Here is a 24,107-nt window from a genome sequence, read left to right as displayed (position 1 = left end):
TGCCAGGAGGAAATAATGATTCGTCATCCAATTTCTTTGGTATACCTTCAATGAATTTAATATCAAAAGCATGTAACATTTCATCATACATTGGCTGCCAGGATGTGTACACATAGACAAAATTGTCAAACTTGACAGAGGACATTTTCTCTGAATTATACATTAGATTCTTTACAAAAAAAGTCTTCCCAGAACCACTCGGACCGGCTACGATTGCCGAAAAAGGATGTTGCAGTCTGCAGTCAAACACATCTGTTTCACACATTTTTAAAATATATTACTAGAATCCGTAAGGTAATGTAGTATAATCTGGTTGGAGTACCCGCTTATCATACACCACGGAAATTTTTTTCACATTTGACCTGTTGTGTAATGTGAATCTCCTCTTATTCCGTGTGATGGTGTTTGTTTTTGCGGACAGGTGTAATCTGACACCTCTTTCGACATAACCTCGCACAAGATCGGTCAGACTCTGTAGCGTAACTATTTCACCATTCTCTGCTGTTAACGTGATGCCTTTAGCTTTGAGACATGAACGACCATCGGATGTCTTAAATGCATAAGATTTAGGACCCGAGGAAACGAATTGGATTATATGCTGACCAGAATCTAACTCGCTCGTCAGCTGACCGAGATAAGATCCTGTCTCAGGAATCCAATCACCGGTTTTTGATACAAAAATCACGCTGTCTGTGTCGGCATAAATCACTCTCTCGCGTAATTTATCTAGAAGATTATACAACTCGAGTCGCCCGTAACAAGTCGTGAAAGCGCCTACCAAAAGATTTACATCCCGCGTGGGAGATGGGTCTTGCGGTGCACTACTCGACTGAATCAAAGCCACTGAATCAGATACGAAAGAGAAATGATGTATTACGTGGGCGTGGTTAAAGAGATGCTGAGTGAACTCTTCTGGGTCTGCCAGGAGTTCACTGTGTGCAAGGTGAGATCTCAGACAAAACCTACCCCAAAGTGTATTCAAGATGAGCTTAGCAATGGATCTTTTTGCTGGATTTTTTATTATTTTAGACGGATCTAACTGGATCCCTTCCTTATCCAGGTAATCAGCTACGTAAGATTGTTTTTCTGTCTCTGTCACTACATCGGACGGATACCCCGACGCTTCCTGTTTCAGTTTAAGGAATGTTTTAACATATTCGGTGAATAATGTATCGGACGTGTCTGGGAAATGCCAGACTTCATGTATTTTGATTACGCAATACCCGTGTTGAATAGCTTTCTGGAGTTCGACGGTCACCCATGTGCCTGTAATACATCTCTCAGCCTCTGTATGGCAGCATTGTGTATCCTGAATCTGATTCTCTGCACAAGTCTTACATAGAGGAAACATTAGCTTACCAGCACACCTGTAAGGCAGTACTGGATGATACAATCCCCGCGGAGGAAGAACTTCGGCCTTTATTAGCCCAAAGTAGTTCTCTATCGCTTCAAAGTCCTTGAATATAATTTTAGGATGACCTATAGGATACGTTTTAGTAGCCTGGACGAAAGGGTATAACGATGTGAAATCATAATAGTCGATTCTCTCATTTTCAGCTGTTTTGTGATACAACTTGTACGCATTGGTTCTACCGCCGTATAGAGCATCTCGAGCTCTCAGCCTCTCGTGTGTTTCGTAAGATGACATGAACCGCATGACATCACGGTCTGTCTGTTTCAGCCCCTCCCATTCGCATTCCCACATAACAATAACGCGCAATCCATAAACTTTTCGCAGGGTTTCTAGTTTTGCATCCGACTGCCTTCTGAGATCCCCAAAACACACTTTCGATAAAGGTTGAATTTCTTCTGCCTTAAATCTGCAGTCGTGACCGTGAAAAAAGCACCCTAGGAATTCCAAGGCTATCTTTGTCCCATTATCATCCTCATAATAACCATCTAGGTGATATGGCCCCACCGCACGTTCGCCAATGTTTACTGCATGTTCTATCTCCACGTTTTGACTCAATTTGACATACTCAAGCCATTGGATAGATACGTTTGAAAACGTCTTGTGTTGATTAATATAGGCGTGGCTGTGTGTTAGAGCCAGTGTGTCGCGCGAGAGAAAATTTGTTTTGAAAGTTTTCATACACACACCTGGTAATGTGATGGATTTGAACGGATCGATATTTGTGAAATTTATAAATTCGTCTCTGTAACATTTGCAGGCTTTTCGTAGAATAATTACATCATTCCTACAGTAAAAAGCGATCTCCTTTTTGAAGTCAAAGATATCATTCGATACATCTGCGTACCAAGTGTCAAATCTGACACGCTCGGCTTCACTCATTGTCTCATAACCGTAAAACTCTTTTGCAGGATAGGGACCGATATATTCTCCATTTTCTGGTTTATTGAAAAGGTGCGGAAAATAACCCTTCTCCTGTGTATCTAAGTTAAGGGCCTTGGGTATGTTAGTTAGTTTAAAGGGGATAAATTGCCATGAGTCGATGAACCGTTGTTTAAACACAGTATCATACATGTATAGAATTCTACACCCCTGCATAATAACTTTTGGCGTCAAACCCTCCCCGACAAGATAATTAAGGAGTAAATATGCATCAAAACCGGACGAGTTATGTGCAATAAACGTGTATCCTGTATATTTTGGGCGTCTGAAGTGTTTAATCAAACGAGCCACACAATCTAGCCCCGCAGCTTCAAACGTCTCGCCTGTCTCTGTCATTGCACAAACATAATTTGCTATGTGTCTCCCATCTTGAACGAATGTTTCAAAATCATAATAAATGTAATTTTTGTCTTTGGCTTCAGGTTTTAGAGGCTGAATGTAACATTCGTGACCACCGTCGCTCGTCAAAATCTCACAGCAATGTACACAATACTCTGGAGAGCATTTGTGAGGTTTTATTTTTTCACCACCAGAGGGCGCTCTATAAACCGCATGGCATTTTGAGCAGAATCTCACAGATTCACACTGAGACCTCTCGCCGAGGGTTTGTGATTTTTTATGTGTTTCGTAACAGAAGTTGTTTTTACAGAATCTTAGACATTCTGCACACTGTCTTGTTCTGCTCGCATACGTGCGACACGCAGATGTCATACATATCTTGCAAACAAACTGACATTCGTGTGTTTTTCTGTCTTTATGCCCCTTGAAGCAGTATTCACACACGTACGAGCTTCCAATAAATCCGGTTAAATTTTTTATTAGATGAAAATGTCCTTCGTGCAGAAATAGATGGACTGTCTTTGGGTGTAATTCGTCTGTGTTTTTGTACACAATCACCTTACCAGAACAGTCTCTATAAAAAACTACAATTTTTATGTCTAATTTATTTTCGAAAACCGACAAATTATGGAGACCTATCTGCTCGTGTGCCATAAAACCACATCCCGTGTGAATCTCCATCGCAGGTGTGTGTAACTCTTGATCTGTGAAATCTGGATTAAGGAAATATGCTAGACAGTAGCTCAAACACATTTCATTATCGATATTAATGGGGCTAAATAAATGCATTTTATTCCTACTGATACTCTCGCTGATAGCTAGGTGATTGATCTTTCTTCTTCCCCCTCCTGTTTTATCTCTCACAATTGAGATTTGTAATGCTAGGGTCGAGTCACTAGCCAGATCAGCATTACTCTGAGCAACTTGCTCAATCTGATTTATGAATAATGAAGCATCGTGGTTGTTATCAGGTGTTAATACTGCATTTACTGACCCCGGCAAACTTTCTCCTGCAAGCGCTATGTTTATGAACCCCGTCTCGCCCGCCAGCTGATGTGAAAGGTCAACCACCTCGTTTAGGATATTATGGAGGCGTGAATTATATTCTACAAAATCGGTGGTCTGTATTTGTCTGAGATCTAACGATCTCTGTAACTCTACACCGTTAAAACGCGGTCGTGGTGTTATCGTGAAACCCCGAACAACACCACCATCAGTCATCAGAGCATCTATCTCCGCACGACTTAACTCCGTAGGCCGCGTTTGAGATGTCCCTAGTGTACCACCTGTCTGTGCGCTCTCATCTCCATCATCCTCGGTCGGGTCTATCCAGCGATGCTGGTCGATTATAATATTATCCAATCTCTCCGTATTAGACAAAACACTACTATTTAGACCTCTTAACTGTTGACGTATTAAAATATTCAGTCTCTCATTATTCTCAGACGTACCTCTAGATCTTGAGCGAGTTATATCATCACACTCTGAGTCGGTTCTCTGTCTTTTAGGAAACATTTTGATATGTTTTTTATTTTTAAAATTGTGTGAAACAGAAGGATGCCATTAAATATACATCACAATGTTTTTAATAGGTATACATCATAAAATGTAGGGTATTAGTAAAACATAATCACCCATACACACACCTCTAGATAAAAAACAATAACAGAGAAATAGATTTTAAAAACTGAAACACAAATACAAAATCTCACACAGTTAGATAAAAAACAATAACAGCCATACGATTTTAAAACAATAACAGTGAAATGTTTTTTAAAAAACTAGTCAATCATCATTTTATGTAGGCCTGTCCCTCGATTGTCTCTGAATAATATGTAATCTTTCAGATATTAGGGACAGTACAGTAATTAACAATGAATGATCATTCCTCACCTCCAAAAGGTTTTGCTGAAGTGATAAGACCGTGTTGCGCAACTGTCTGTTTTCTTCCAACACACGGTCTTGGCAAACACCGAAAAATTCCACCGCACTTCTTAAATCGGCGGTGTGTTGATTCTGTGTATCAATGACTCTATGTAGAAGGTCCGTAATACCGGTCTGCCCTCTTGAAACTATATCCGCTGTCTGATGGTAAGTGAGAGGTAGTGTGGCAATTTCGATAACACGTTGGAAGCTTCTGTTTGCACTCCGTAAAGTGGCATAACTCAATCCACGGAGATCTGCAGGATTGTACAGAGGACTAAACCTCTGGTCGTCTTCATCACTGTTTTCTGATAAGTCCCGTTCCGAATTGATGCTCTCCAGTACCGATTGCTGAGAAGCCAAAAACACCTCGGCCCCTCTTTCTGGAGAAGAGGTGATTTCTTCTAAAGGAAAAAAAAAAAAAAAAAAATATATATATATTATATGAATTATTTAATATAGATAAAATATAGTCTAATGAAACAAGAAATCTTACCGTATTCATCCGTATTCGGACTCTCGGGAGAATATTTCTCGAATCGTTTCTTTCCTCCAGTTGTCGATGTAACAGATGTACTGTTTTCTTCTAAAAACAATATTCGGTTAATTAAAAAAATTCAGCGAATAAAAAATATAAAAGATTAGACCAAATAGTTTTCTTTTTCCCTTACCTCTCTCCGGATAGATTAATTCTTCTCCATAAATTTCCCGAAGACGTTTCACCCCTCTGTGTGAAGCGTCAATGATGTTAATCGATCCGGTGTTTGCCTCATCCAAAGACGGGCTCGAGCGGGAAGAATTCTCCTCTTCGACTGGACGTGAGGTTTGACTTTCGGTACTCTCTGTGTCCGCACAGACCACAGCTGTAGGGGTTGAATTGGGCGTGACGTCTTCGTAAATTTGATTGGCTGGGTCCGGCGGTTGGGTGGAGCTATGAGCCGGTGCGTCGTCTGTGATTTCTGTTGAAAGTAGTTTTTTCTTTAAAACAAATATTAAATAGTAAATATTTAAAAAAGACATGACAAAAATATATCCTCGTACCTTGAAAAAAATCACCTGGCGCGACACCTTCGGGGAATGATGTATCATCTGAAAATAAAAGCATTTATTGAGATATCTTTTCAATTTTGTAGGTTATGATTTATGATAAAAATACTCACATAAATCGTTAAGAATTTCCACTAATTCGGAATCAAAAGAGCGTTCGTCTCCTTCTGCTCCATAATGATGATTTGTAGACATTGCGCTGGCTCGATGGTGTGTCTCCTTCGTCGGTTGGGTACTCAAATGAAATACTCAAATGACTCCTTTTAAAGATTGCGATACGATGCGTTTTAAAAACACCTTTTTCCCCGCTTAATTTTCAAAGAAACCCTTCATCTCTGCATGTGGTATGGAGTCTGATACCTGATTTGTATGACTAGAAAAAACATGTCGAATTTGACCCATCTCTTCAAATAAGCTCTGCAATAAAACTAATTCACACAATTCCGTCAAAAAGAGAAAAAATTAAATATGCAGGATGCTACCATATGCCCCATAACACCTCGGTAGACATAGCGGCGCTCTGTGTGTGTGTGTGTGTGTGTGTGTGTGTGTGTGTGTGTGTGTGTGTGGTATGATAAGTGCGCGAGCCTTAAAAACTCTAGGAGACTATAGCCTACTTTTAAAATTATAGAATAATTTTGTGACAATTAAATATTGGAAACCGTGACTATTTACCACATTTCATATGGATGTTTAAAGTGGTTTACATAAAAACGGTATAAAAACGATAGATAAAACAAATTAGTATTTCACTTGAAGTTTCCGCTGCTTTTTAAACTCTTAACTGTGATGCTGTGGTAGGGGGATTCCTATGAGTGATGTCATTTGTATCATCCAATGACATTTGAGAGGTGTGTCTTAATTTCACACAACCTATGAGCTTTGAGAGGGGCGTGTTAGGGGGTGTGGTCTCTCCGGGTCGTTGCATCGGTTTTCTTTGGTCATTTAAGTCTGGCTACTGAGCTGACCGGACGTGTTTTCTATTTGGGAGCTTGAAGGGGGGTGTGGGAATTTCCCACGGTGACACCTGTTGGGGCGGGGCTAGGGGCGGGGTTTGTGTGTGGCTCTCTGTAGGCCTCAGACTGCTTTATTTCTGACTGACCTGTGGACTGAATGGACGCTCTACACTTTGCTCCACTACAACGAACCACTTATATATCTTTAAACTCCGAGTCTTTAACAACTGGGTATGTAAAAACGTAACACTTTTTAAACTAGTTTGTGTTTTATGTAAAAGTTTTACAAATACTGTCTGAAAGTTAAAAAACTCTTAACTTGTTTTAATGTTTTAACATCTTTAAATAACACTAACTCATTTTTTAATATCTCTTTTAGAGAAAAATGCAATTTTAACTTATTTCATTGATGTTTTGAAAGTGATGAATGTACATCTGTCTTCTTTAATAAAAACCACTGATCTCACACTCTGGCTATGTCTTTATTGTACATTTCTTTAAAAGTTTTAATTTACACTGTTTAGAACTACTGAGCGTGGGAAATTTTCCCACGCTTCAAATGTTCAACCCCTAAGGAGGCGTGACACAAATCCGATTTTCCCACGGTGTACTGTACAGTCCATAAGTGGGAGGAGCTAGCGTGGGAAATTCCCACGGTGTACTGTACAGCCCATAAGTGGGAGGAGCTAGCGTGGGAAATTCCCACGGTCAAAGGGGGCGGGGCTTTGAGGGCCATAAAGCAATAAAACTGTCAGTTTTATTTGATGGAAGGTGCCCTCTATTCTCTCTAACTTTTCTTGTAAATTGCCAATTGTTATTTTATAACTAGTAAAATCATTTAAATCCTCCCCATCTTTGTAATCAAAGAAAACAAATGAATATTATTCCAATTATATTATAGAATCTTTAGTGAGTTATCCAGTATATTTTTAGACTAGTACTGTCAATCAATTTAAAATGTATTTATGTAAAAATTTAATTTAAGACATTACATTATGGCATTACAAAAATAGGGTTTAGAGGTCAATATATTGTCTATTTTATTTCCATATCATTGAACAAAACATTGAGCTGTTTTGTGTCGTGCTACAAGTTAAAAACTGTGCAACTTTTGAAAAAGCTTCTTGACATTCTTGCATTGTGTTCCACACGTTGTGCTTCATACATGAAACTCCTCTTACATGAAATAACATGTTCTGTGCTGTCTGCTCACAGTAAGTTTTGTTTGGCGAGGCATGTTGCCTGATTGAACTGGGCTGACTGCGCACTTGCAAAAACATGAAGGTGGTACTTACATTTTTTGATTGCTCCGTTAGAATGTAAATTCCATATTATTTACGAACCGTTCAGGGGGGCATGGTTAAATGTGGTAATTTTTACAAGAAATTTTGGCCCCTTAAGTGTGATTGCTCATACATTGGCTATAGTAGGAATGAAACAGCCACAAATAATATAGTCATGAATATGAAATGAACATACATAGCCTACATCATATCATTAATAACCTCCCTTTCTCATCTTCAAACTCCTGTCTCTCTGTCACTCCTTTTTGACAGTCAGATTGTGTTAAAATTTTAGTGTTGACAGTGTTTGTGATTAAATTATTCCTCTACCCTTAACATCCAACTTCACACTTTTCCTTATTCCCCCCTCCCTCCCTCCAATTTCATTCCTCCCTTCACACATCTAAAGATATAAAGCGACAAGAAGAAAGTGTCTTTGAGTGACTAATGTAGACTTTCTCACACAGTTTGTCTCCCATACTTTCTCTTTTCTCTCGCTTGTCCCTATTACACGAAAACTAGTGCCTCCCTTGAGTGTGTGTGTGTGCGTGTATGTGTGTGCGTGTGCGCATATGAGGGATGATTGAGCTGTTTAATATGCTAAAGCCCTATTAAAGGCCGATGTCAGCAGCAGACGGTGTACGGCCGCCCAGTCTGCCCCGGCCCAGTGCTCTGTATTGTGTCTCTAAATGAACACGGTACTGTGTTAATTAGCAGAGGAAAATGGCGTGTGGAATTGAATTGGTCATTGACATGCGAGGCGTTCGTCTCTCGTTTAGAGCGATATGAAAGTGATTTAAGCCTTAGCTATGTCTTTTATGGAGGTTTTAAATAATCTATCTGCAGAAAAGAGAAGGGGGAGGAAGTGAAAGAAAAGAGTTGCCACATCTGTCTTAGATTGAATTTATCAGGTTTTTTTTTTTTTTGTGCTAAGAATGTCGCTCTGAAATGTTTGATTCAGTCTGATTCATTTAAATTAAAGTTGAAGTGTCAGATTCCTATGCCACTACTGTCACCAAATGGTGTTGCAGAATAATGATTGTTTTGAAACAAGTTTCCCGAACACTCCTAAAAAAAAAAAGTAATCAGGGCCTAAAAAAACTAATTGTTTTGCCACACCTGCCAATGGCAAAAATATTTTTTACCAGCCATGACACAAAAACAGGCAGTTATGCACCAACATTTTTGATACCAGTGAATACCACATTCCTCTATTCCAGTTTGATACCACAGCTAAAACTACTAGCTTATCTAATGTAAATGTGCTCTTCAGGCAGGTCTAATAGTTTTCAGGGACTGAAATTTAGTAAAGTAGGCTAATCAAATAAAAAGTACTTCATAGTCTTTATATCCTTTTTTAAAGTTCAAGAGCAGTAAGTGATTTTTTTTTCTTTGTCCTTTGTTGTTTGGTTAACATTAAAACCCCAGACAGCAGCAGGATTGTTAGGATGCTGTCTCTTTACAGTTTTCTTTTTTTTTTCTTTTTTTTTTTGCTTTGGTACTATTTTCACAAGTAAGGTGTACATTTTCAACACTCTTAGTACAAAAATCCAAATGGATCACACTTGTAACACAGCTAGTCATTCTTTCAAAACCTGATCTCATGCTTTCATTCAGTTGCACATATTTTCAGTCCACATAATCATTGTTTCAAACACAAGATTATTGTAATATGTAATGAGAACATTTGGTTTAATCACCGAAACACAACAGTATGAGCTTCTTTCAGTTTAGTACTTTTAACAATCAGTTCATTCAACAGCAAACAATGCAAGATACATGTCTCAAATCATCCTTAATTACATGCATCCTTAATTACAGTAATACAGGGTACAGATGCCACATTAGAAATAAACTTACATTACCTAACTTATGAAATTGAATCCATAATGTTTGTAATAGTATCTATCTAGTGTGTTATCAAAAGCTGTGATGAAGTTCTGAAACTGCCATGAGGTTTTGTGCTAGAACAGAGTGTTTCATGTTTTATGGGGACTTTCCATAGACATAATGATTTTCATTTTGTACAAACTGTATAAGCCTATTCTAAATTGGTGATTCACCTATTCTGAAGGTGGTGTTTACAGGAGTGTTTAAATATGTGATGTGCACTATCCTCTCAATACAAAACAAACACAACAAAAATTACATGACATCTCAGAGTCTTTACGCAAGCGGTTATAGAGATGTGGATATGTTTGTATTAGCTCTGCAGTTCGGCACTTAAATATGATCAAAGATGGCTGTAAAAAATAAATCTGCATTGTTAACCCTTTTAGATTTCTAGCAGAGGTTGTCAGGTTTTGATTTTTTTTTTTATCTGTTGGTATTTTATCGAATCCATGATGCCTTGTCTCTGAACAAGATGTCCAGGACCTCTGGCAGAAAATTAGGCCCACAGCATTAAAGCTGCCGTCGGCAAATTTTTTTTGATCATATTCAGTGTAATCGACACTATAATCCGACAGAACAACATAAATAAGGTGGTTTTAGAAAAAAACCCGAGCTTCTAACTCCACCTGGAGCGTGTTATTTGTTTTGCAAAAATCCAGCGCTCCCGCTTCATCAGGTCCAATCAGCGCAGGGGGGTGTGAGATCTGACTGTCAATCACAGGTCGTGCACACGCGCCACAGATCCCCCCTCACTCGCGCACGTTAATATCACATGCACACGCCACGCCTGAAGTTCGCCTGGAGATTGCATGAAGCGTGATGGCGGAGAGAAAATCTACTAACAAGCTTCCAATTCCTCGGTTATTGCTATCTATGGATAGATTAGCCAGGGCAGCCTACCTCCGAGTCCATGGTGTTGATAGATGCTGAAGAGACGGACGCGTTCACAGAAAATCAGGTACACACGCACAGTGACGCACTGACGAGCACGACCTCGATGGGAGGGTGCTCGCTGGTTGTGGGGAGGGGCATGAGAGTTGTAAACATTCAAAATTTTGGCTAATCGACCCAATCTGCCAGACTTGCCGACGGCAGCTTTAAAGATACAGCAGAGTATTTCATTTTACACATGGGCTACTTTTTTATCCCTGTATGAACCAAACACATATTAAGTGTTTGCTGCCAAAAAAGCTATTTTTTTGTTTTGTTTCATCTGACCATAGAACCTGTCCCGTTTGAAGTTCTAGTAGTGTCAGTTACTTTTCAAATGATCTATGGACAGATAAAAAAAAAGAAAAAAAAAGAAGAGCTTTTTGGCAGCAAAACATATTAAGTGTTTGCTGCCAAAAAGCTCTTCTTTTTTTTTTTTTTGGTTCATACAGGGATAAAAAAGTACCCCATGTGTAAAATGAAATACTCTGCTGTATCTTTAATGCTGTGGGCCTAATTTTCTGCCAGAAGTCCTGGACATCTTGTTCAGATACATGGCGTCATGGATTCGATCAAATACCAACAGATAAAAAATCTAAAACTTATAGCCTGTGCTAGAAATCTTATAATGGGCCTTAAAAAAATCAAAATCAAAACAAAAATGGGTCACTGAGCACAAAACCAAGCATCTGCAATGGCCATCCCAGTCCCCAGACCTGAACCCTATAGAACATGAGTGGGCTGAACTGAAGAGAAGAAGCGCCAGCATGGATCTGGGAATCTGAATAGTCCAGTCATTTTAAGCCAAAATGGGGGTCAACCTTGAACAAATTGCAACAGAAGCAAACTCAACTGATTTTGTATCCTCAATATATCCTGAGTAAGGAAAAAAAAGTCCCGAAGAATCCCATAAGTAGCCTGGTTAAAACCAGACCCTTCTCAGTTGAAACTGAGTGTAGGGTCTGGCGAAGCTATGTAGACAAATAATTTCCAAAGGGGCGTCACCAACCGACGTAGCTCAAATTCCTCTGGGCGCAATTGGATAGTCATTAAACCAATCAGATCGATGAAGGAGATGACGTATGCTTCGAGTGTTGTTCTTTGCTCCGGTTTTAACGAAAACGGTAAGTTTAAATCGCTCAAAACAGACGCGATAACTGATTCGTTTATATACTGTCTATGATTCGAACGAGTGATGTTCCACGGCGGCATCCATCTTTGTAATGAAATCTCCTTCAGCGTCGCTGCGCTGTCGTCATCATGTAAATCCCTCCCCAAACGTTTCTGATTGGTGCCGCGATTTCGGCGGCACAGAAATGAGTTTGAATGGGCTCTTCTCCAGACTATCCTGGAGAGAGAATTAAAATTCGCCGGAAGTAGTCTGGGTTTTCCCAGGCTATCCCATAAGGGGAAAGTTTTGAAAAAGACCCAAATATAGCCTATTCATACGCCTATGCACGCCTTTTTTTCTCACGTGAATAGGGTAAAAATGTTAACCTTTAGATATCACCATGAAAATTACTGAGTTGACTACTTACATCAAGACAAACAAAAAATGTATTACAAGTTTTTTGAAATTGTTTGTTAACATGGACAAACGGTGCATAATCTAATTACGTATGTGCTAATTTTCATAAATACCACAACAGATCTAAACATTGGGTATTGCCAGGCGAAAATGTCTTGTTGAATCTTGTTGACACATAACAGTAAAATACTTTTTTGGTCTGAATGGAACCCATTTAGGCTACCCATGAACATTAATACATAGAGGCAGGAAGAAGTATTTTAGAAACCAGCCTTTATTAATTATTATTGCAGAGATGGGGTTTGGGGCTGGGTCCGTGGGACTGTTTCTGGGGGACGAGTCTGAGGGAAGAACAGGAGACAATGGAAAGAGAATGCAGAAGACAAAAGGTAGGCAAAATAAAAAGTGAATCCACAGAAACAGTCCCACGGACCAAGTCCCAAACCCCATCTCTGCAATAATAATTAATAAAGGCTGGTTTCTAAAGTACTTCTTCCTGACTCTATGTATTCATGCTCATGGGTAGCCATGGGTAGCCAATGGTCTCTGATCTCTTGTCAGGTGTTCTCCAAACTCATCAGGCATTATAGGAGAAAACTCAGAGCTTTTATCTTGGAAAAAAGTATTTAATAAAAGGGGGCAAATAATTGTTCCTAATGTGTTTTGGAGAAAAACATTTATTTCATAATGTGATTTATTTTTAATTTTTTTTACTTTCAATTCTTTTACTTCAAAAAAGGTTCGATTTTTGCATTTTTTTTAATTAAATATCAAAAGGATAAACAGATTTATTTATTTTCAGCCATTTGATCATATTTACCAAGGGGGCAAATAATTCTGACCAGCTCTGTAGGTGGAGCCCTAGAGCACACGCACCTGTTACATAATCGCCATGGACCAATTGTATTTCAAAGTGGAAAATTCCAGAACCACCAGAACGAACCTTCGTTTTGGCCCAGTTTTGTGCAAAATATCGTTGCACCCATCCGTTCTTTGATTTTGCTTAAAGTATATTGGCGCCTTAAGAATTTTGACTTTAATGTTGAAAATTACACACACTTCAGCTTTATAATTCAAATTATATTGCAAAGAATGTTTGTGAGATTATTGAACTGGAGCTGTATGTGTGGTTGGTTTCACCTTAAAGTTTTAATTTAGTGGTCTCAACCTTTTTGCGTCATTTTTAGTGACATTACAAAACAAAAGTTTTGTTGCAATCTCTGATCTTAAACTTTCATAGACCTTTCGCTGTAGTGCTGAGGCTACGTTCTGTCATACTTCTCTGCACCTCCCTCTCTCTTTCTCCCTCTTTCTCTCTATTGCAGCACTCAGCAGGCCAGGGCTGAAAGTCAGGCGTTTTGAAGAGAGGACGTTGAGAGTGAATGGCTCATTCACATTAAAGAAGAATTAGAGGGCTTCCACCCTGCCACTCTTACAATGGTCAAACAGCCTGGCACAACAGGAGAACTGTTCACAACTGCTCTCTCTCACACACACACACTGAAAAGCATGCCCTTTGTGTCAAGGAATAGAGAGTGTGGTTTTGTATCAAATGGATTTTCTGTTTTATTTTTAGATGGATAATATGATCTTGATCTATGCAGTACTGTGGCTGTGTCATGCAGTATTTGGCTGATGTCTAGAGAAACTGACCACAAATAAATAAATAAAAATTGCTCACCCAAAAAATACAATTCTGTCACCATTTGCTCACTCTCACATTTCTCCAAACCCATATGACTATCTTTCTTCTTTTGGAACATACAAGTAGTTAGGCAGAGTGTTCTGCTCTTTTCCATTCAATGAAAATGAATTGTGACCAGGGGCTTTCCAAATTAAGCAAGCACTATATGTGATATATCACAATATGTGATAATATTGGTCCAACTGTCAGATTTTATTCACATTGATATAAATTAATTGTAATATTATAATATGTCACACCAGTGAGGCCAAATTTTTCTTGCGTGTCTTGCAACTGATGTGCTAAATTTAAATATACAGTCATGGTCAGAATTATTGGCACCCTTTGTAAATATGATCAAAGAAGGCTGTGAAAATAAATCTGCATTGTTTATCCTTTTGATCTTTAATTAAAACAAAAACTCCCAAAAATGTTACCTTTCATTGAAGGAAAACTAATGAATGTGGGTGGAAAATCCCATTGTGAAATAAATGTTTTTCTCTAATACGCATTGGCCACAATTTTTGGTACCCCTAGAAATTTTATTTTCCCCTTCATATTTACAATTTTTATCACACCAGGGTGACTAGGGACATGAAATTGTCCAGCCATGACTTCCTATTTCACAGGACTATAAAAATGAGGAATCACAAAGGCAAAATTCCCTTAATCATCACAATGGCTATAAAAGAATACTTCTGATTTTTGGAATAGCCTTTTTGGAGCTTGACAGCCCCTGCCCATCATTCACTTTTATTGTATGGAAAAGTGCATTGTGATCATCCTGCCTAACATCTTTTGTGTTTGACAGAACAAAGAAAATCATTCAGGTCTGGAACAACATAAGGTTAATTTTTGTGTGAACTATACCTTTAATATAATCATGAAATTCTGTAATATGGCGACCTTTTCCCTAAAAACTAATGGACATAGTTGAAGTATTTGTCTTGTGTAATATAAAATCAGGAATTTTGTACTTAAGTAGGCACTTATTGAAGTCAATGGTCTGGATTAGATTTGTGTGTATGAGTGTGTATTTATTTTGTCTAGATCTTTCTTTAGGGGCTTTATCCGTTTTGCTGTTGGCGACAGTAATGGCTGTTTAATTACTCAATAAAAACGTTTTATGAATGCAGTGTGTGTGAGTGTCTGTGTGATGTATTGATTTTGCTGCTGGAGAAACCTGAGATTTTCACTTAAGGAAAAGTGACTCTGTCTGTCGATGGGGTGCTGCTTTTAAATAGTAGCCTATATGCATTTACACACAAGCACATGCAAAAATACACCACATAAGCATTGTTTAAAGAGACGCTACTATTGAACTAACAAATATTCAGTCAATGAAGTGAAGATTCCTTCCTCTAAAACCAATTAATGAAATGTCTGCCTTTAAAGTATGGAACATTGCTTTAGAAATTGGTGTGTGTGTGTGTGTGTGTGTGTGGGAGAGAGAGAGAGAGAGAGAGAGAGAGAGAGAGAGAGAGAGAGAGAGTGATGGGCCTTCTTTGGAGGATTTGTAGCCAGAGGGTATATTGTAACAACAGAAAGTCATTCTCTAAAGCACCAGCACAGAACCTTTTACACACAGAAAAGAACACGCACACTAGATCCGCAGCTTTGCGGCTAATGGGATTGTCCAGGTTCTGTAGAATACAACCAAAAAAGATAGCATTTGAGAGAACATTCCACCAAACCACAATTAATATTGGACTTTACCACACATCACATTTGGCTTTAGACTGGTGAGGCTGTAATGTAGGCAGGCAAGCCAGATAATATTTATTTGTTCATATTTGAATAACTAGCTCTCTCGATTATAAATAGTACTTTATCTTTGTCTTGTTGAACAGCTGAAGTTGTGTATGTTCTTTACAACCAGAAGGGTTGTGTAAGAACCCTTAATGCTCTGTTTTGGGAATTTCTGCACTCATCTCAAGAGGTTTTGCTGTGGTTTCTAATTGAGGTTTTATTTTAGATGACATGTTCATCCTCTAAGGTTGTTTTACTCTTGCCTAGTCCTAATTACTGGTGTTTGCAATTGTTCATTCTCCGTCAAACCGTTTTTGCTAGAGACAAGAATGACACCTCAAGTCATGTGGCTTTTAGAAGGCAGGTGTGCCATCACTTTTATAAGCAATTGGACATCCTTTAGCTCATACAGCATAGCATGTTGATAACAATGCCAATGTCATTCATTCAACTGCTAGCGAATACATAAACTGATGAAATATATGTGGAATGGAATGTAAATCCCTTTGGATAAATCCATAAGCCAATTGCATAAATAAATGTAGAATGTAAAGAAGAAAAGTCCCACAGAACAGATTTACATTGAAAGATATCTGTAGAACAGAACATTTTCTATTCTGTTTTCACCAATCTATTTTTGTGAATTTACTGTATATCTGTTTTTATAGAAGAGCATGTCAGAAATAATGCTAAATAATAGACTTCTATTATGTCTCGTTAGCTTCAACCATTAAAATAGAAAAAAGCAATTAGAACATTGTTAAAAGACATATTTAGCTCTTTCAGATCTGTTATTGATATTGCTTTCAATAATTTTTCATTTTATTGTGATTTTCTTCTTTTATCCTATAATTTTTCAACCACCTGTCTTGCTAATTGCCATTAGTGTGATATACCCAGTATTGTAATTTGCTTTTAAGTATCTGCTAAACTATATAGCTTACATTTTTAATAGTTAAAGCTATTGCTAATGTATTGAGTATGAGTGACTTTCAAAGTCCCAATTTATGTCAGTTAAAAAGTCCTTTCAGGGGAACGGCGCCAGTTGTTCCATCTCTTGTGTGTGTGTGTGTGTGTGTGTGTGTGTGTGTGTGTGTGTGTGTGTGTGTGTGTGTGTGTGTGTGTGTGTTTGTGTGTGTGTTTGCAGTAAGTCCAGCCTTTTCCCATGAGAGAACACTGACTGACCTCAAGTTGCGTGTATCGATCAAGAGGATTTGCTGCTTGATAGAATTGAATGTAATTGGGCAGTTTTTAATTGAGATGGATAGAACATGTAAATTTTGTTCCATTAGTCCAAAATCAATATCCATCTGCTGTAGTATGGAGTGTGTCTTTTTCTTTCTTTTATTTTATAAAAAAAAACAAGGATTGTTTCTGATGCACAAGGTTTTGCAAATCCACTGTACTTGCAAGGTCAGAGAAAATTTAATGTTTCTTTATTTTAGAAGAACTTTACTGTAAGTAATATTTTATGGCTAAGGACATAATTTCTCTTTCTTTCTTCTTTTTTCCCTTCTCTCCCCAATTTCTTTTCCTCTGTACAGCCAAATGCCAAGTTGGAATGCGGAAGAAAAGCTCTTTGTTTCATAAACTAAAATATTGGTCCAGTACTCTGCGTGTAATTTATGTGTGAAGCTGAAATGACAGAGATACAGTATTTTTAGGGGTAACATCTGTTGTCGGGTTCAGTTGCTAATGCCGAGAGCTACATTATTGATCAGTCGTTATTACAGTATGCTGAAATATTATGTTCCTGTGTAGTGTGCGTGAGTCAATGAAACTGAGGAAGAGACAGAGAGAGTGTAATATGAGGTTCCTTGATTACATTAAAGAGCTTTTATTTTATTCACTTGAGATGAGGCCTTCTGCTGTATCTCGGTATCAGACCTTAATGATATCATCAGAGCTATTCTGGATGTGTGTGTGGCGGGGAATCGAGCTCTACTAGTACACAGCTGAATTTAAACTTCACTGTTAATCTAAAGATCACAAAACAGCTCAGATAGCTGCTAATGTGTGCTTCAAAAAAGGAATTGTAAAAGCCTTTTTCTATTATCTTTCATTTTAATATTTTATATTATTATTCATTTTTGTAAAATGATTTTTCTTTTTTTACAAGATGATTATGCAGAAATGGTCATTATCTGGAACTGCGGTAATTTACTAATAATGTTAATTAATCTAAATTGCTCACATTTTCTCTCAGTGGTGTTTTTTTGTAACAATCCTAATTTATATTGTGATGGAAATAAGGTAGAGTAATAAGGAAATAAGGTAGAGTAATAAGTATAATTAGTGATGTTTTTTTGTTTTTTTTTACAGAAATATATTATAGCATGTTTGCATATTGATTGACAAGTTCATGTGGGCGGCACACTCTGAGGCTCTTGGCTGTAATTGAAAATCTATTTTTCTTTTTACTTTTATGATGTTACTTATATTTCTGAATTTATTGAACTTCCATGAGTTTGAATTGACATTTGAATTTGTCTTTTTTTATTTTATTGGCAGGCGTGACCATGCAGTGGAGCCCTGAGCAGTCGCAGTGGGCGGAGCAACACTATGACATCACCTCGACCACTCGTTCACCAGGGCATAAGATCGAAGCACTTAGGGATCCAAGGTTAACAGGTTCGACCTCAACTGCGGCGTACCAACATTCATGGGCAAACGATGACATTTCAGCTCTGACCGCTTCTAACCTGCTCAAGCGGTATGCAGAGAGATATTCTGCCATCCTGGATCTACCCTGTGAGAGTGGACTTATGGGATATCCAGATGCAGCCATCTCCGTTAGCATTAGGGGACCCGGTGTTGTGAATAACGGGCCCCCCCTTCTTAATGGACGGAAGGTGGAGGCAGAGCCCTGGCTGGAGAGCGTCTACCCTCCGTTGGGTTGTGTGCCTGAACTTCTTCCCAAAGCACCGCTCAGTGTGTCGGATGTGTCCGTCAGTGCATGTAACTCACCAGTTATAGGCAGCGGGAGTCTTCCAGAATCTTGTTTCTCCAGCAGCAGTTGTAACGGTCAGTCCGGGAATCAGGAATACAGCAGCACTCCCTATAGCACTCCCTTCCTGCAGCCTGTAGGAACTTACGCAGGCTCTCTTTTCCACCCTTCCCCTTCCCATGCCAGTTTAGTGTCAACCTACAGTGCTAACACCTCGCAAAATCTATCTGCATACAGTTACCCAAATCCCCGTTACCCCTCACAGGCTGTTCTTCCTGTAGGCTACAGTCCTCCCCCTCCTCCATCAGCGTACCTGCCTTCAGGTATAACTCCTCCTAACCCTCTTCCAACTGTGGGATACTCATATCCTACGACCAGCCTGGGAGGTAATGTCTCTGAAAGCGATGCCCCAAGTGCTACCAACCTTTCAAAGTCATATTACCCATCAACTCAAAGCGAGATTGGAGTGTTTGAGGAGTTTGATTTTGGCGGAAACTCTAATTCGGACTCTAGGTCTGAAGGCAGCCCCCTCTACAGACCATCAGGAGATGACACGGTGGACAAGCAAAATGGGTTCAGCCAATCGGCGGATGTAACCTCATCTTTCAAGCCAGCTAATCACGGAGACTCTTTAAGAAGCCTGGAGACTCTCACAGTAGCCATGAGCGGACGGAACAATGGTACATCCGGACAGCACTTCCCATCTACCTCGACTTCTGTTGTCACTTCTCACCAACATCTCTGCCTTGATGCAAACACACCCTGAGAGATTGTGCTCACACTCAAGCAGCAATGCTTGAGTTGAAGTGTGAGTGCTTCCTCATAATGGATCGGAGGTAGAAAGGAGGGACTTGCTCAAAGCCATTGTCTCGGGGTTCAATGCAGGGGCCTCAAAATACAGCTGCATCATGGGGAATTCTGTCCTGGAAGACAGCAGGAGTTTAGTTTCTCCTTTCTGGAAAGAGGACAATGATGTTTATGTCCCTCCTAGCCGAGCCTAACTGGTCATTGCGAGACAATGACCTCCTCACTCTGCTGGAATGGACAGACCAATATATCCTCCATGATGGACACACATATCTGAGAGGGATGGAAAGATTTCACTCCTCCATTCCGAGAGATAGGAGAGTACATCAAGGGAATTTATATGTCTAATGGATGTGTTGTGGCTGCCATGGAGACAAGGAGTCACGGTAACAGATGTGGTGGTTGGACACTAGCTATGGTTGACCATATTGCCATGGTGTACATTCTGTGTGTGCGTGTGTTTGTGGCCTTGTAATGGTTATTTATGTGGTGAGCTTTAATTGTAAATCCTGTTGCCCCTTTTTCACGGGAGAGTTGACAAATCCTGGTTGTTTAAAGAGTCCATGTGTGTGAGTGTGGGAGAGATAAATAAAACCTCAGGAAAGTGTCTGTCAGTTATATGGCGTATGCCTGTACTGTATGTGTAAAAGAGATGAAGAGGGCATTTTCACATACCGTCCTTAGGGGAAAAAACAATTCAATCGACCTGAACCAGGTGGTCTGTTGGTCAATTTGTGTGCTCTTTCACAGCATTTTAAGAGAGTTTACAGATCTGTTGCCAGACATCTTTGTAGAACGGGATTATTCTACGAAACATTATGCAAAACGTTTTTGCAGTTCTTTAGGTTGTTAAAGCTGCTGTGTGTAATTTTTTTCAATGAGATATTATGTCCTCCTTTTCTAGGTTAATATGCAGAGAAAAACTTTCCAAAAAGTGTAAACACTGTGGTGCTTTATTTGAACATACCAACACTGGCTTAACCATTGGTGCGAATTTGGTGGCGGGACTTCCTTTTTGTCCGACCAATGAAAGATGGAGGGAAATGTTTTATTTTAAACAATCTTTATTTTTATAACTCCATTTGATGCCCTTAGGGGCTAATAAAATTACAAACTGCAGCTTTAAAATTTGCTGTTCGATTTAAAATGTTTAGTAAATAACAGTAATTATCAGTTATTGAGTTATATTGTGCTGTTATGTCTATTCCACCAATTTCTGCTGTTGTTTCAAAAAATGTTGCAGGCTATCTTAACATTACTGCAAACATAAAAACAAATGGAATTCAGACAATTCAGGCGACTTCCTGAGATGGTCTCAGCCTGCTTGGCTACCAAAAATAATCCATTGCCTTAAGGGCCAAGTGTGAAAATGCTCAGCGAGAAGGAGACCACATGATGATTTTGCGTGTTTGTCTTCACTTAAGGTTATGCGCATTTTTAGAAAATAGTGTTGTTTACTTTATCCCAAGCACTGGAAATAGGTTTGGCTGACCTCACTACAAATCTTTCCGTTTACTTCCTTTCGCTTCTTTATGAACCCCACCAAAGGGAATTAAGATATTATACTTATTTATTAAAGTCAATCACCAAAGCAGCTGTGTGGGAGCCAAATCACAAGGAAATGTTCAGCCAAAATGACTCCCTCTGTGTGAATACATTTTATTTCTGTGCAGTTTCAATTCAAGAGGGTGAATTGGCTTCATTCCAAGAGAAAAATGGAAGGAATTCCTCGAAAATGCTGCTTAAAGATCTACCAGGTCAAAATTGAATTGTGAATTGAACCAAAATTGAATTTCCTCAGCTAAACTGAATGAAACAGACCTCAATCATGATGATGAATCTCACTCTGCAATGGGGCACATCACTGTATTGTTTCTATTATGTGTCTGTTCATAACTTTCCTGTTGATCACAAACTTTCAAACTAAAATGTGAGAATTATGTGAGTTATTGTACACGTTTTCAGTGATTAGGACATACACCAGTACACTTCTCCTTACACAACTACACATTGTCTAGATAAAAGCACAGGCATTCTTTACCATTTTTTCAACTGTTTACCAAAAGTGCCATTTATATTTCTTTATTTTTAAAGAGAAATGTTTTCTTCCACATCATGTTTTATATTGCTGTCATTTGAAGAGATTTTACTGTTACCGGTTTTATCCTGGCTATACAGCTTTTCCATTTCGGTTTGATCATTTTGAAAATTAGGCAATGTTGAACGATTAATATTACATCGGTTCCTGTTCTAACCATCTTTCATCTTATTAAAAGGGTTGTTTGGTATTAAAAGTAAGGCACTAAGTAACTTGCTTGGCTTTTTTTCTTTACATATTTCTAAATGAAAAAAATCAATCATCTGTAGCATTCTATGCAAAACTCTCTTCCTAAACCTTGTGAGCGCACTCTTGACATGAAGGCTGTTCCAACGAATAAGCAGCAACATTTTGCATTAAGATTTAATTTTGAGTCAGTGGACTATTTCAGCCAATATTTCATGCTATGTATTTTTGTGCTCATTAGAATAACAAGTTGTTAGCTTAGCAACACGCTAACATGAGTTGGAATCAACTCTAACAGTTGATTCCAACTCATGTTAGCATGTTGCTAAGCTAACAACTTGTTGGATGAGTCTCTCATGCTCTTTGCATTAGGAATAGACTAATAACAGTGTGGCATGTAAGTGACCCTTTTCATTGAAGAATGTTTCAAATCAGTTATTTTTGAGTTTCCATAATAATTAGGATTTTGCCTATGTAGGGAGCCTGCTCACTAGGTTTCGGAACAAAGCTCTTGACAAACCTTTTGATTCTTTCCAACAAAAAAAATTAACATATTTGGCAAAATGTTGTAAGAATCCTTCTAAGATGTACCTAAACCACTCTTATTCTTTGGGAGGATTTTTGTTGTTGTTGGTGTTGGAACTAGGAAAACAGTGTGGCTGCAGAATTTACTGTACCAAATGATGTAACCAAACTGAAGTAATGGGTCATTAAATACTCCTGGCAGACAGCAAGGTGAGAATAGGGACCATGGAATGAGAGATATTGAAAATTGTACATCATAAGCATATCTTTTTACCACTTTTACAAACATAAACTAAACCCAAGGCTAGATACCTCTGAAATCCTGTAGTGTTTGCAGTAATGGTGCACTAAACTCTAAAGTTGTTTTGTTATAAACCAAGACTTTGGACAGCTGTGTTTGGTATTTTTGAGTGCTGGAATTGGTGTTAAAGATGCATTAAAATCGCACATGTTTCACTGTGTAAACACCACATTTAGTGGTTGGTCACTCTTTTTTTGCATTTAAAAATCTGACATTTTACAACGTGTGTTCTCAATATATAAAATACAGTTACATTTAGAACTAAATTGTGAGCTTATTGCAGTCAAACAGAGAGAGAGTGTGTTGCCATATTCTCAATCGACTCTATTGTGTTTGTTTTCATGACTTTTGGAGTATTGTAAACAATTTCCTAATTAAATATGTTTATCTTAAGGCCCTGTTTGCTGTTTTCAATGGACCATATATGAATCATATATGAGTTTTACTTTGTGAAAGAATCCAGAAATCTGACAAAACCATTTTTAACTTCAATTTTATCTATTTACATAGCACATTTAAAAACAACTTTGTTGCCCAAAGTGCTTCACAATCATAAAAGAAGAGTGTATAAAAAGTAAAAAAAATAAAAATAAGAAGGAATATAACAAAAAACTATCACAACAGTTAACATGCCTACACACAAATACCCAAGGATCGTGACTAATCGTGCCTACAATTGCTCAAGGTCCCCTACCTACAAAAGCTAGGTTAAAAAGATATGTTTTCAACTGAGACTTAAAAACCTCTATTGAAGGAGCCTGCCGAATATAGAGAGACTGTTCCACAATTTAGGAGCAATACTGTAAAAGCTCGGTCACCCTTCGAATTTTTCATAGCACGAGGGACTGGCAAATTTGATAACTTCGATCTCAATGTCCTTGCCGATGAATAAAATCCTAAAAGATTACTGATATAAATTGGAGACATGTTGTGAAAAGCTTTAAAAAACAATAATAAAATCTTAAAATCAATCCTATACTGAACCAGCAACCAATGAAGAGAGGTATTACACTGAGTAATGTGATCCCTTTTTTAGGACCAGTCAGAAACCTGGCTGCGGCGTTCAAGGGTTAGTTAAAAAAAGACATTTCTGTCATTAATTACCTTCATGTCGTTCCAAACCTGTAAGACCTTAGTTCATCTTCGGAACACAAATTAAGATATTTTTGATGAAATCCGAGATACGACTTTCTGACCCCCCCAATAGACAATTGTTCAAGGCCCAGAAAGGTAGTAAAGACATTGTTAAAATAGTGTCTACAGTGGTTCAACCTTAATGTTATGAAGCGACGAGAACACTTTTTTTTGTGCGAAAAAAAAACAAAACGAAAAACTTAAAGCTCATCAGAAAGCTCTCGGATTTGATCAAAAAATATCTTAATTTGTGTTACGAAGATGAACGAAGGACTTACGGGTTGGAACGACATGAGGGTGAGTAATTAATGAAAGAAATGTCATTTTTGGGTGAACTATCCCTTTAAGGGTGCAAGGTACTGGAAAGAAAGAACAGAACTCTAAATGCACAAATATACTGTACATGCAAATATATTTCTTTTAG

General features: G+C 38.4%; 2 protein-coding genes across 3 annotated transcripts in view; one reads left to right on the top strand and one right to left on the bottom strand.

Moving 5' to 3' along the window:
• The window catches only part of LOC309513763 (fidgetin), a 35,191-nt gene extending 12,249 nt beyond the window's left edge, over positions 1-22,942 (top strand). Inside the window, exon 3 of the mRNA XM_082189765.1 lies at positions 18,197-22,942. Within this exon, the coding sequence (XP_082045891.1) occupies positions 18,197-19,398 (1,202 nt within the window). The 3' untranslated portion in view covers positions 19,399-22,942. The remainder of the gene's footprint in view (positions 1-18,196) is intronic.
• LOC309513766 (uncharacterized protein) lies at positions 3,350-6,645 on the bottom strand. 2 transcript variants are annotated; one of them, XM_082189768.1, is made up of 5 exons: positions 5,776-6,645; positions 5,657-5,704; positions 5,287-5,574; positions 5,112-5,201; positions 3,350-5,019 (listed from the first exon to the last, which is right to left on the bottom strand). In XM_082189768.1, the coding sequence occupies exons 1-5, from the start codon at positions 5,855-5,857 to the stop codon at positions 4,490-4,492; spliced, it is 1,038 nt and encodes a 345-aa protein (XP_082045894.1). In that variant the 5' UTR covers positions 5,858-6,645; the 3' UTR covers positions 3,350-4,489. The 2 variants fall into 2 exon arrangements, with proteins under 2 accessions (XP_082045894.1, XP_082045895.1); XM_082189769.1 differs by having other exon boundaries at positions 5,112-5,198.
• Positions 22,943-24,107: the final 1,165 nt, after the last annotated feature.

This window comes from Leuciscus leuciscus, assembly GCF_965113295.1.
Source record: "Leuciscus leuciscus genome assembly, chromosome: 14".
Lineage (NCBI taxonomy): Eukaryota > Metazoa > Chordata > Actinopteri > Cypriniformes > Leuciscidae > Leuciscus > Leuciscus leuciscus.
This window is presented reverse-complemented; position numbering and strand designations above follow the sequence as displayed.

Bases quoted from the DNA above. Each gene is read 5' to 3' on its own strand.
- LOC309513766 (XM_082189768.1), bottom strand. From the start codon at position 5,857: ATGTCTACAAATCATCATTATGGAGCAGAAGGAGACGAACGCTCTTTT. The intron at 5,575-5,656 runs GTACGAGGATAT...TACTTTCAACAG, and splicing joins GCCAGGTGATTTTTTTCAAG to AAATCACAGACGACGCACCG. The intron at 5,020-5,111 runs GTAAGATTTCTT...TTTTTCCTTTAG, and splicing joins TCCGAATACGGATGAATACG to AAGAAATCACCTCTTCTCCA.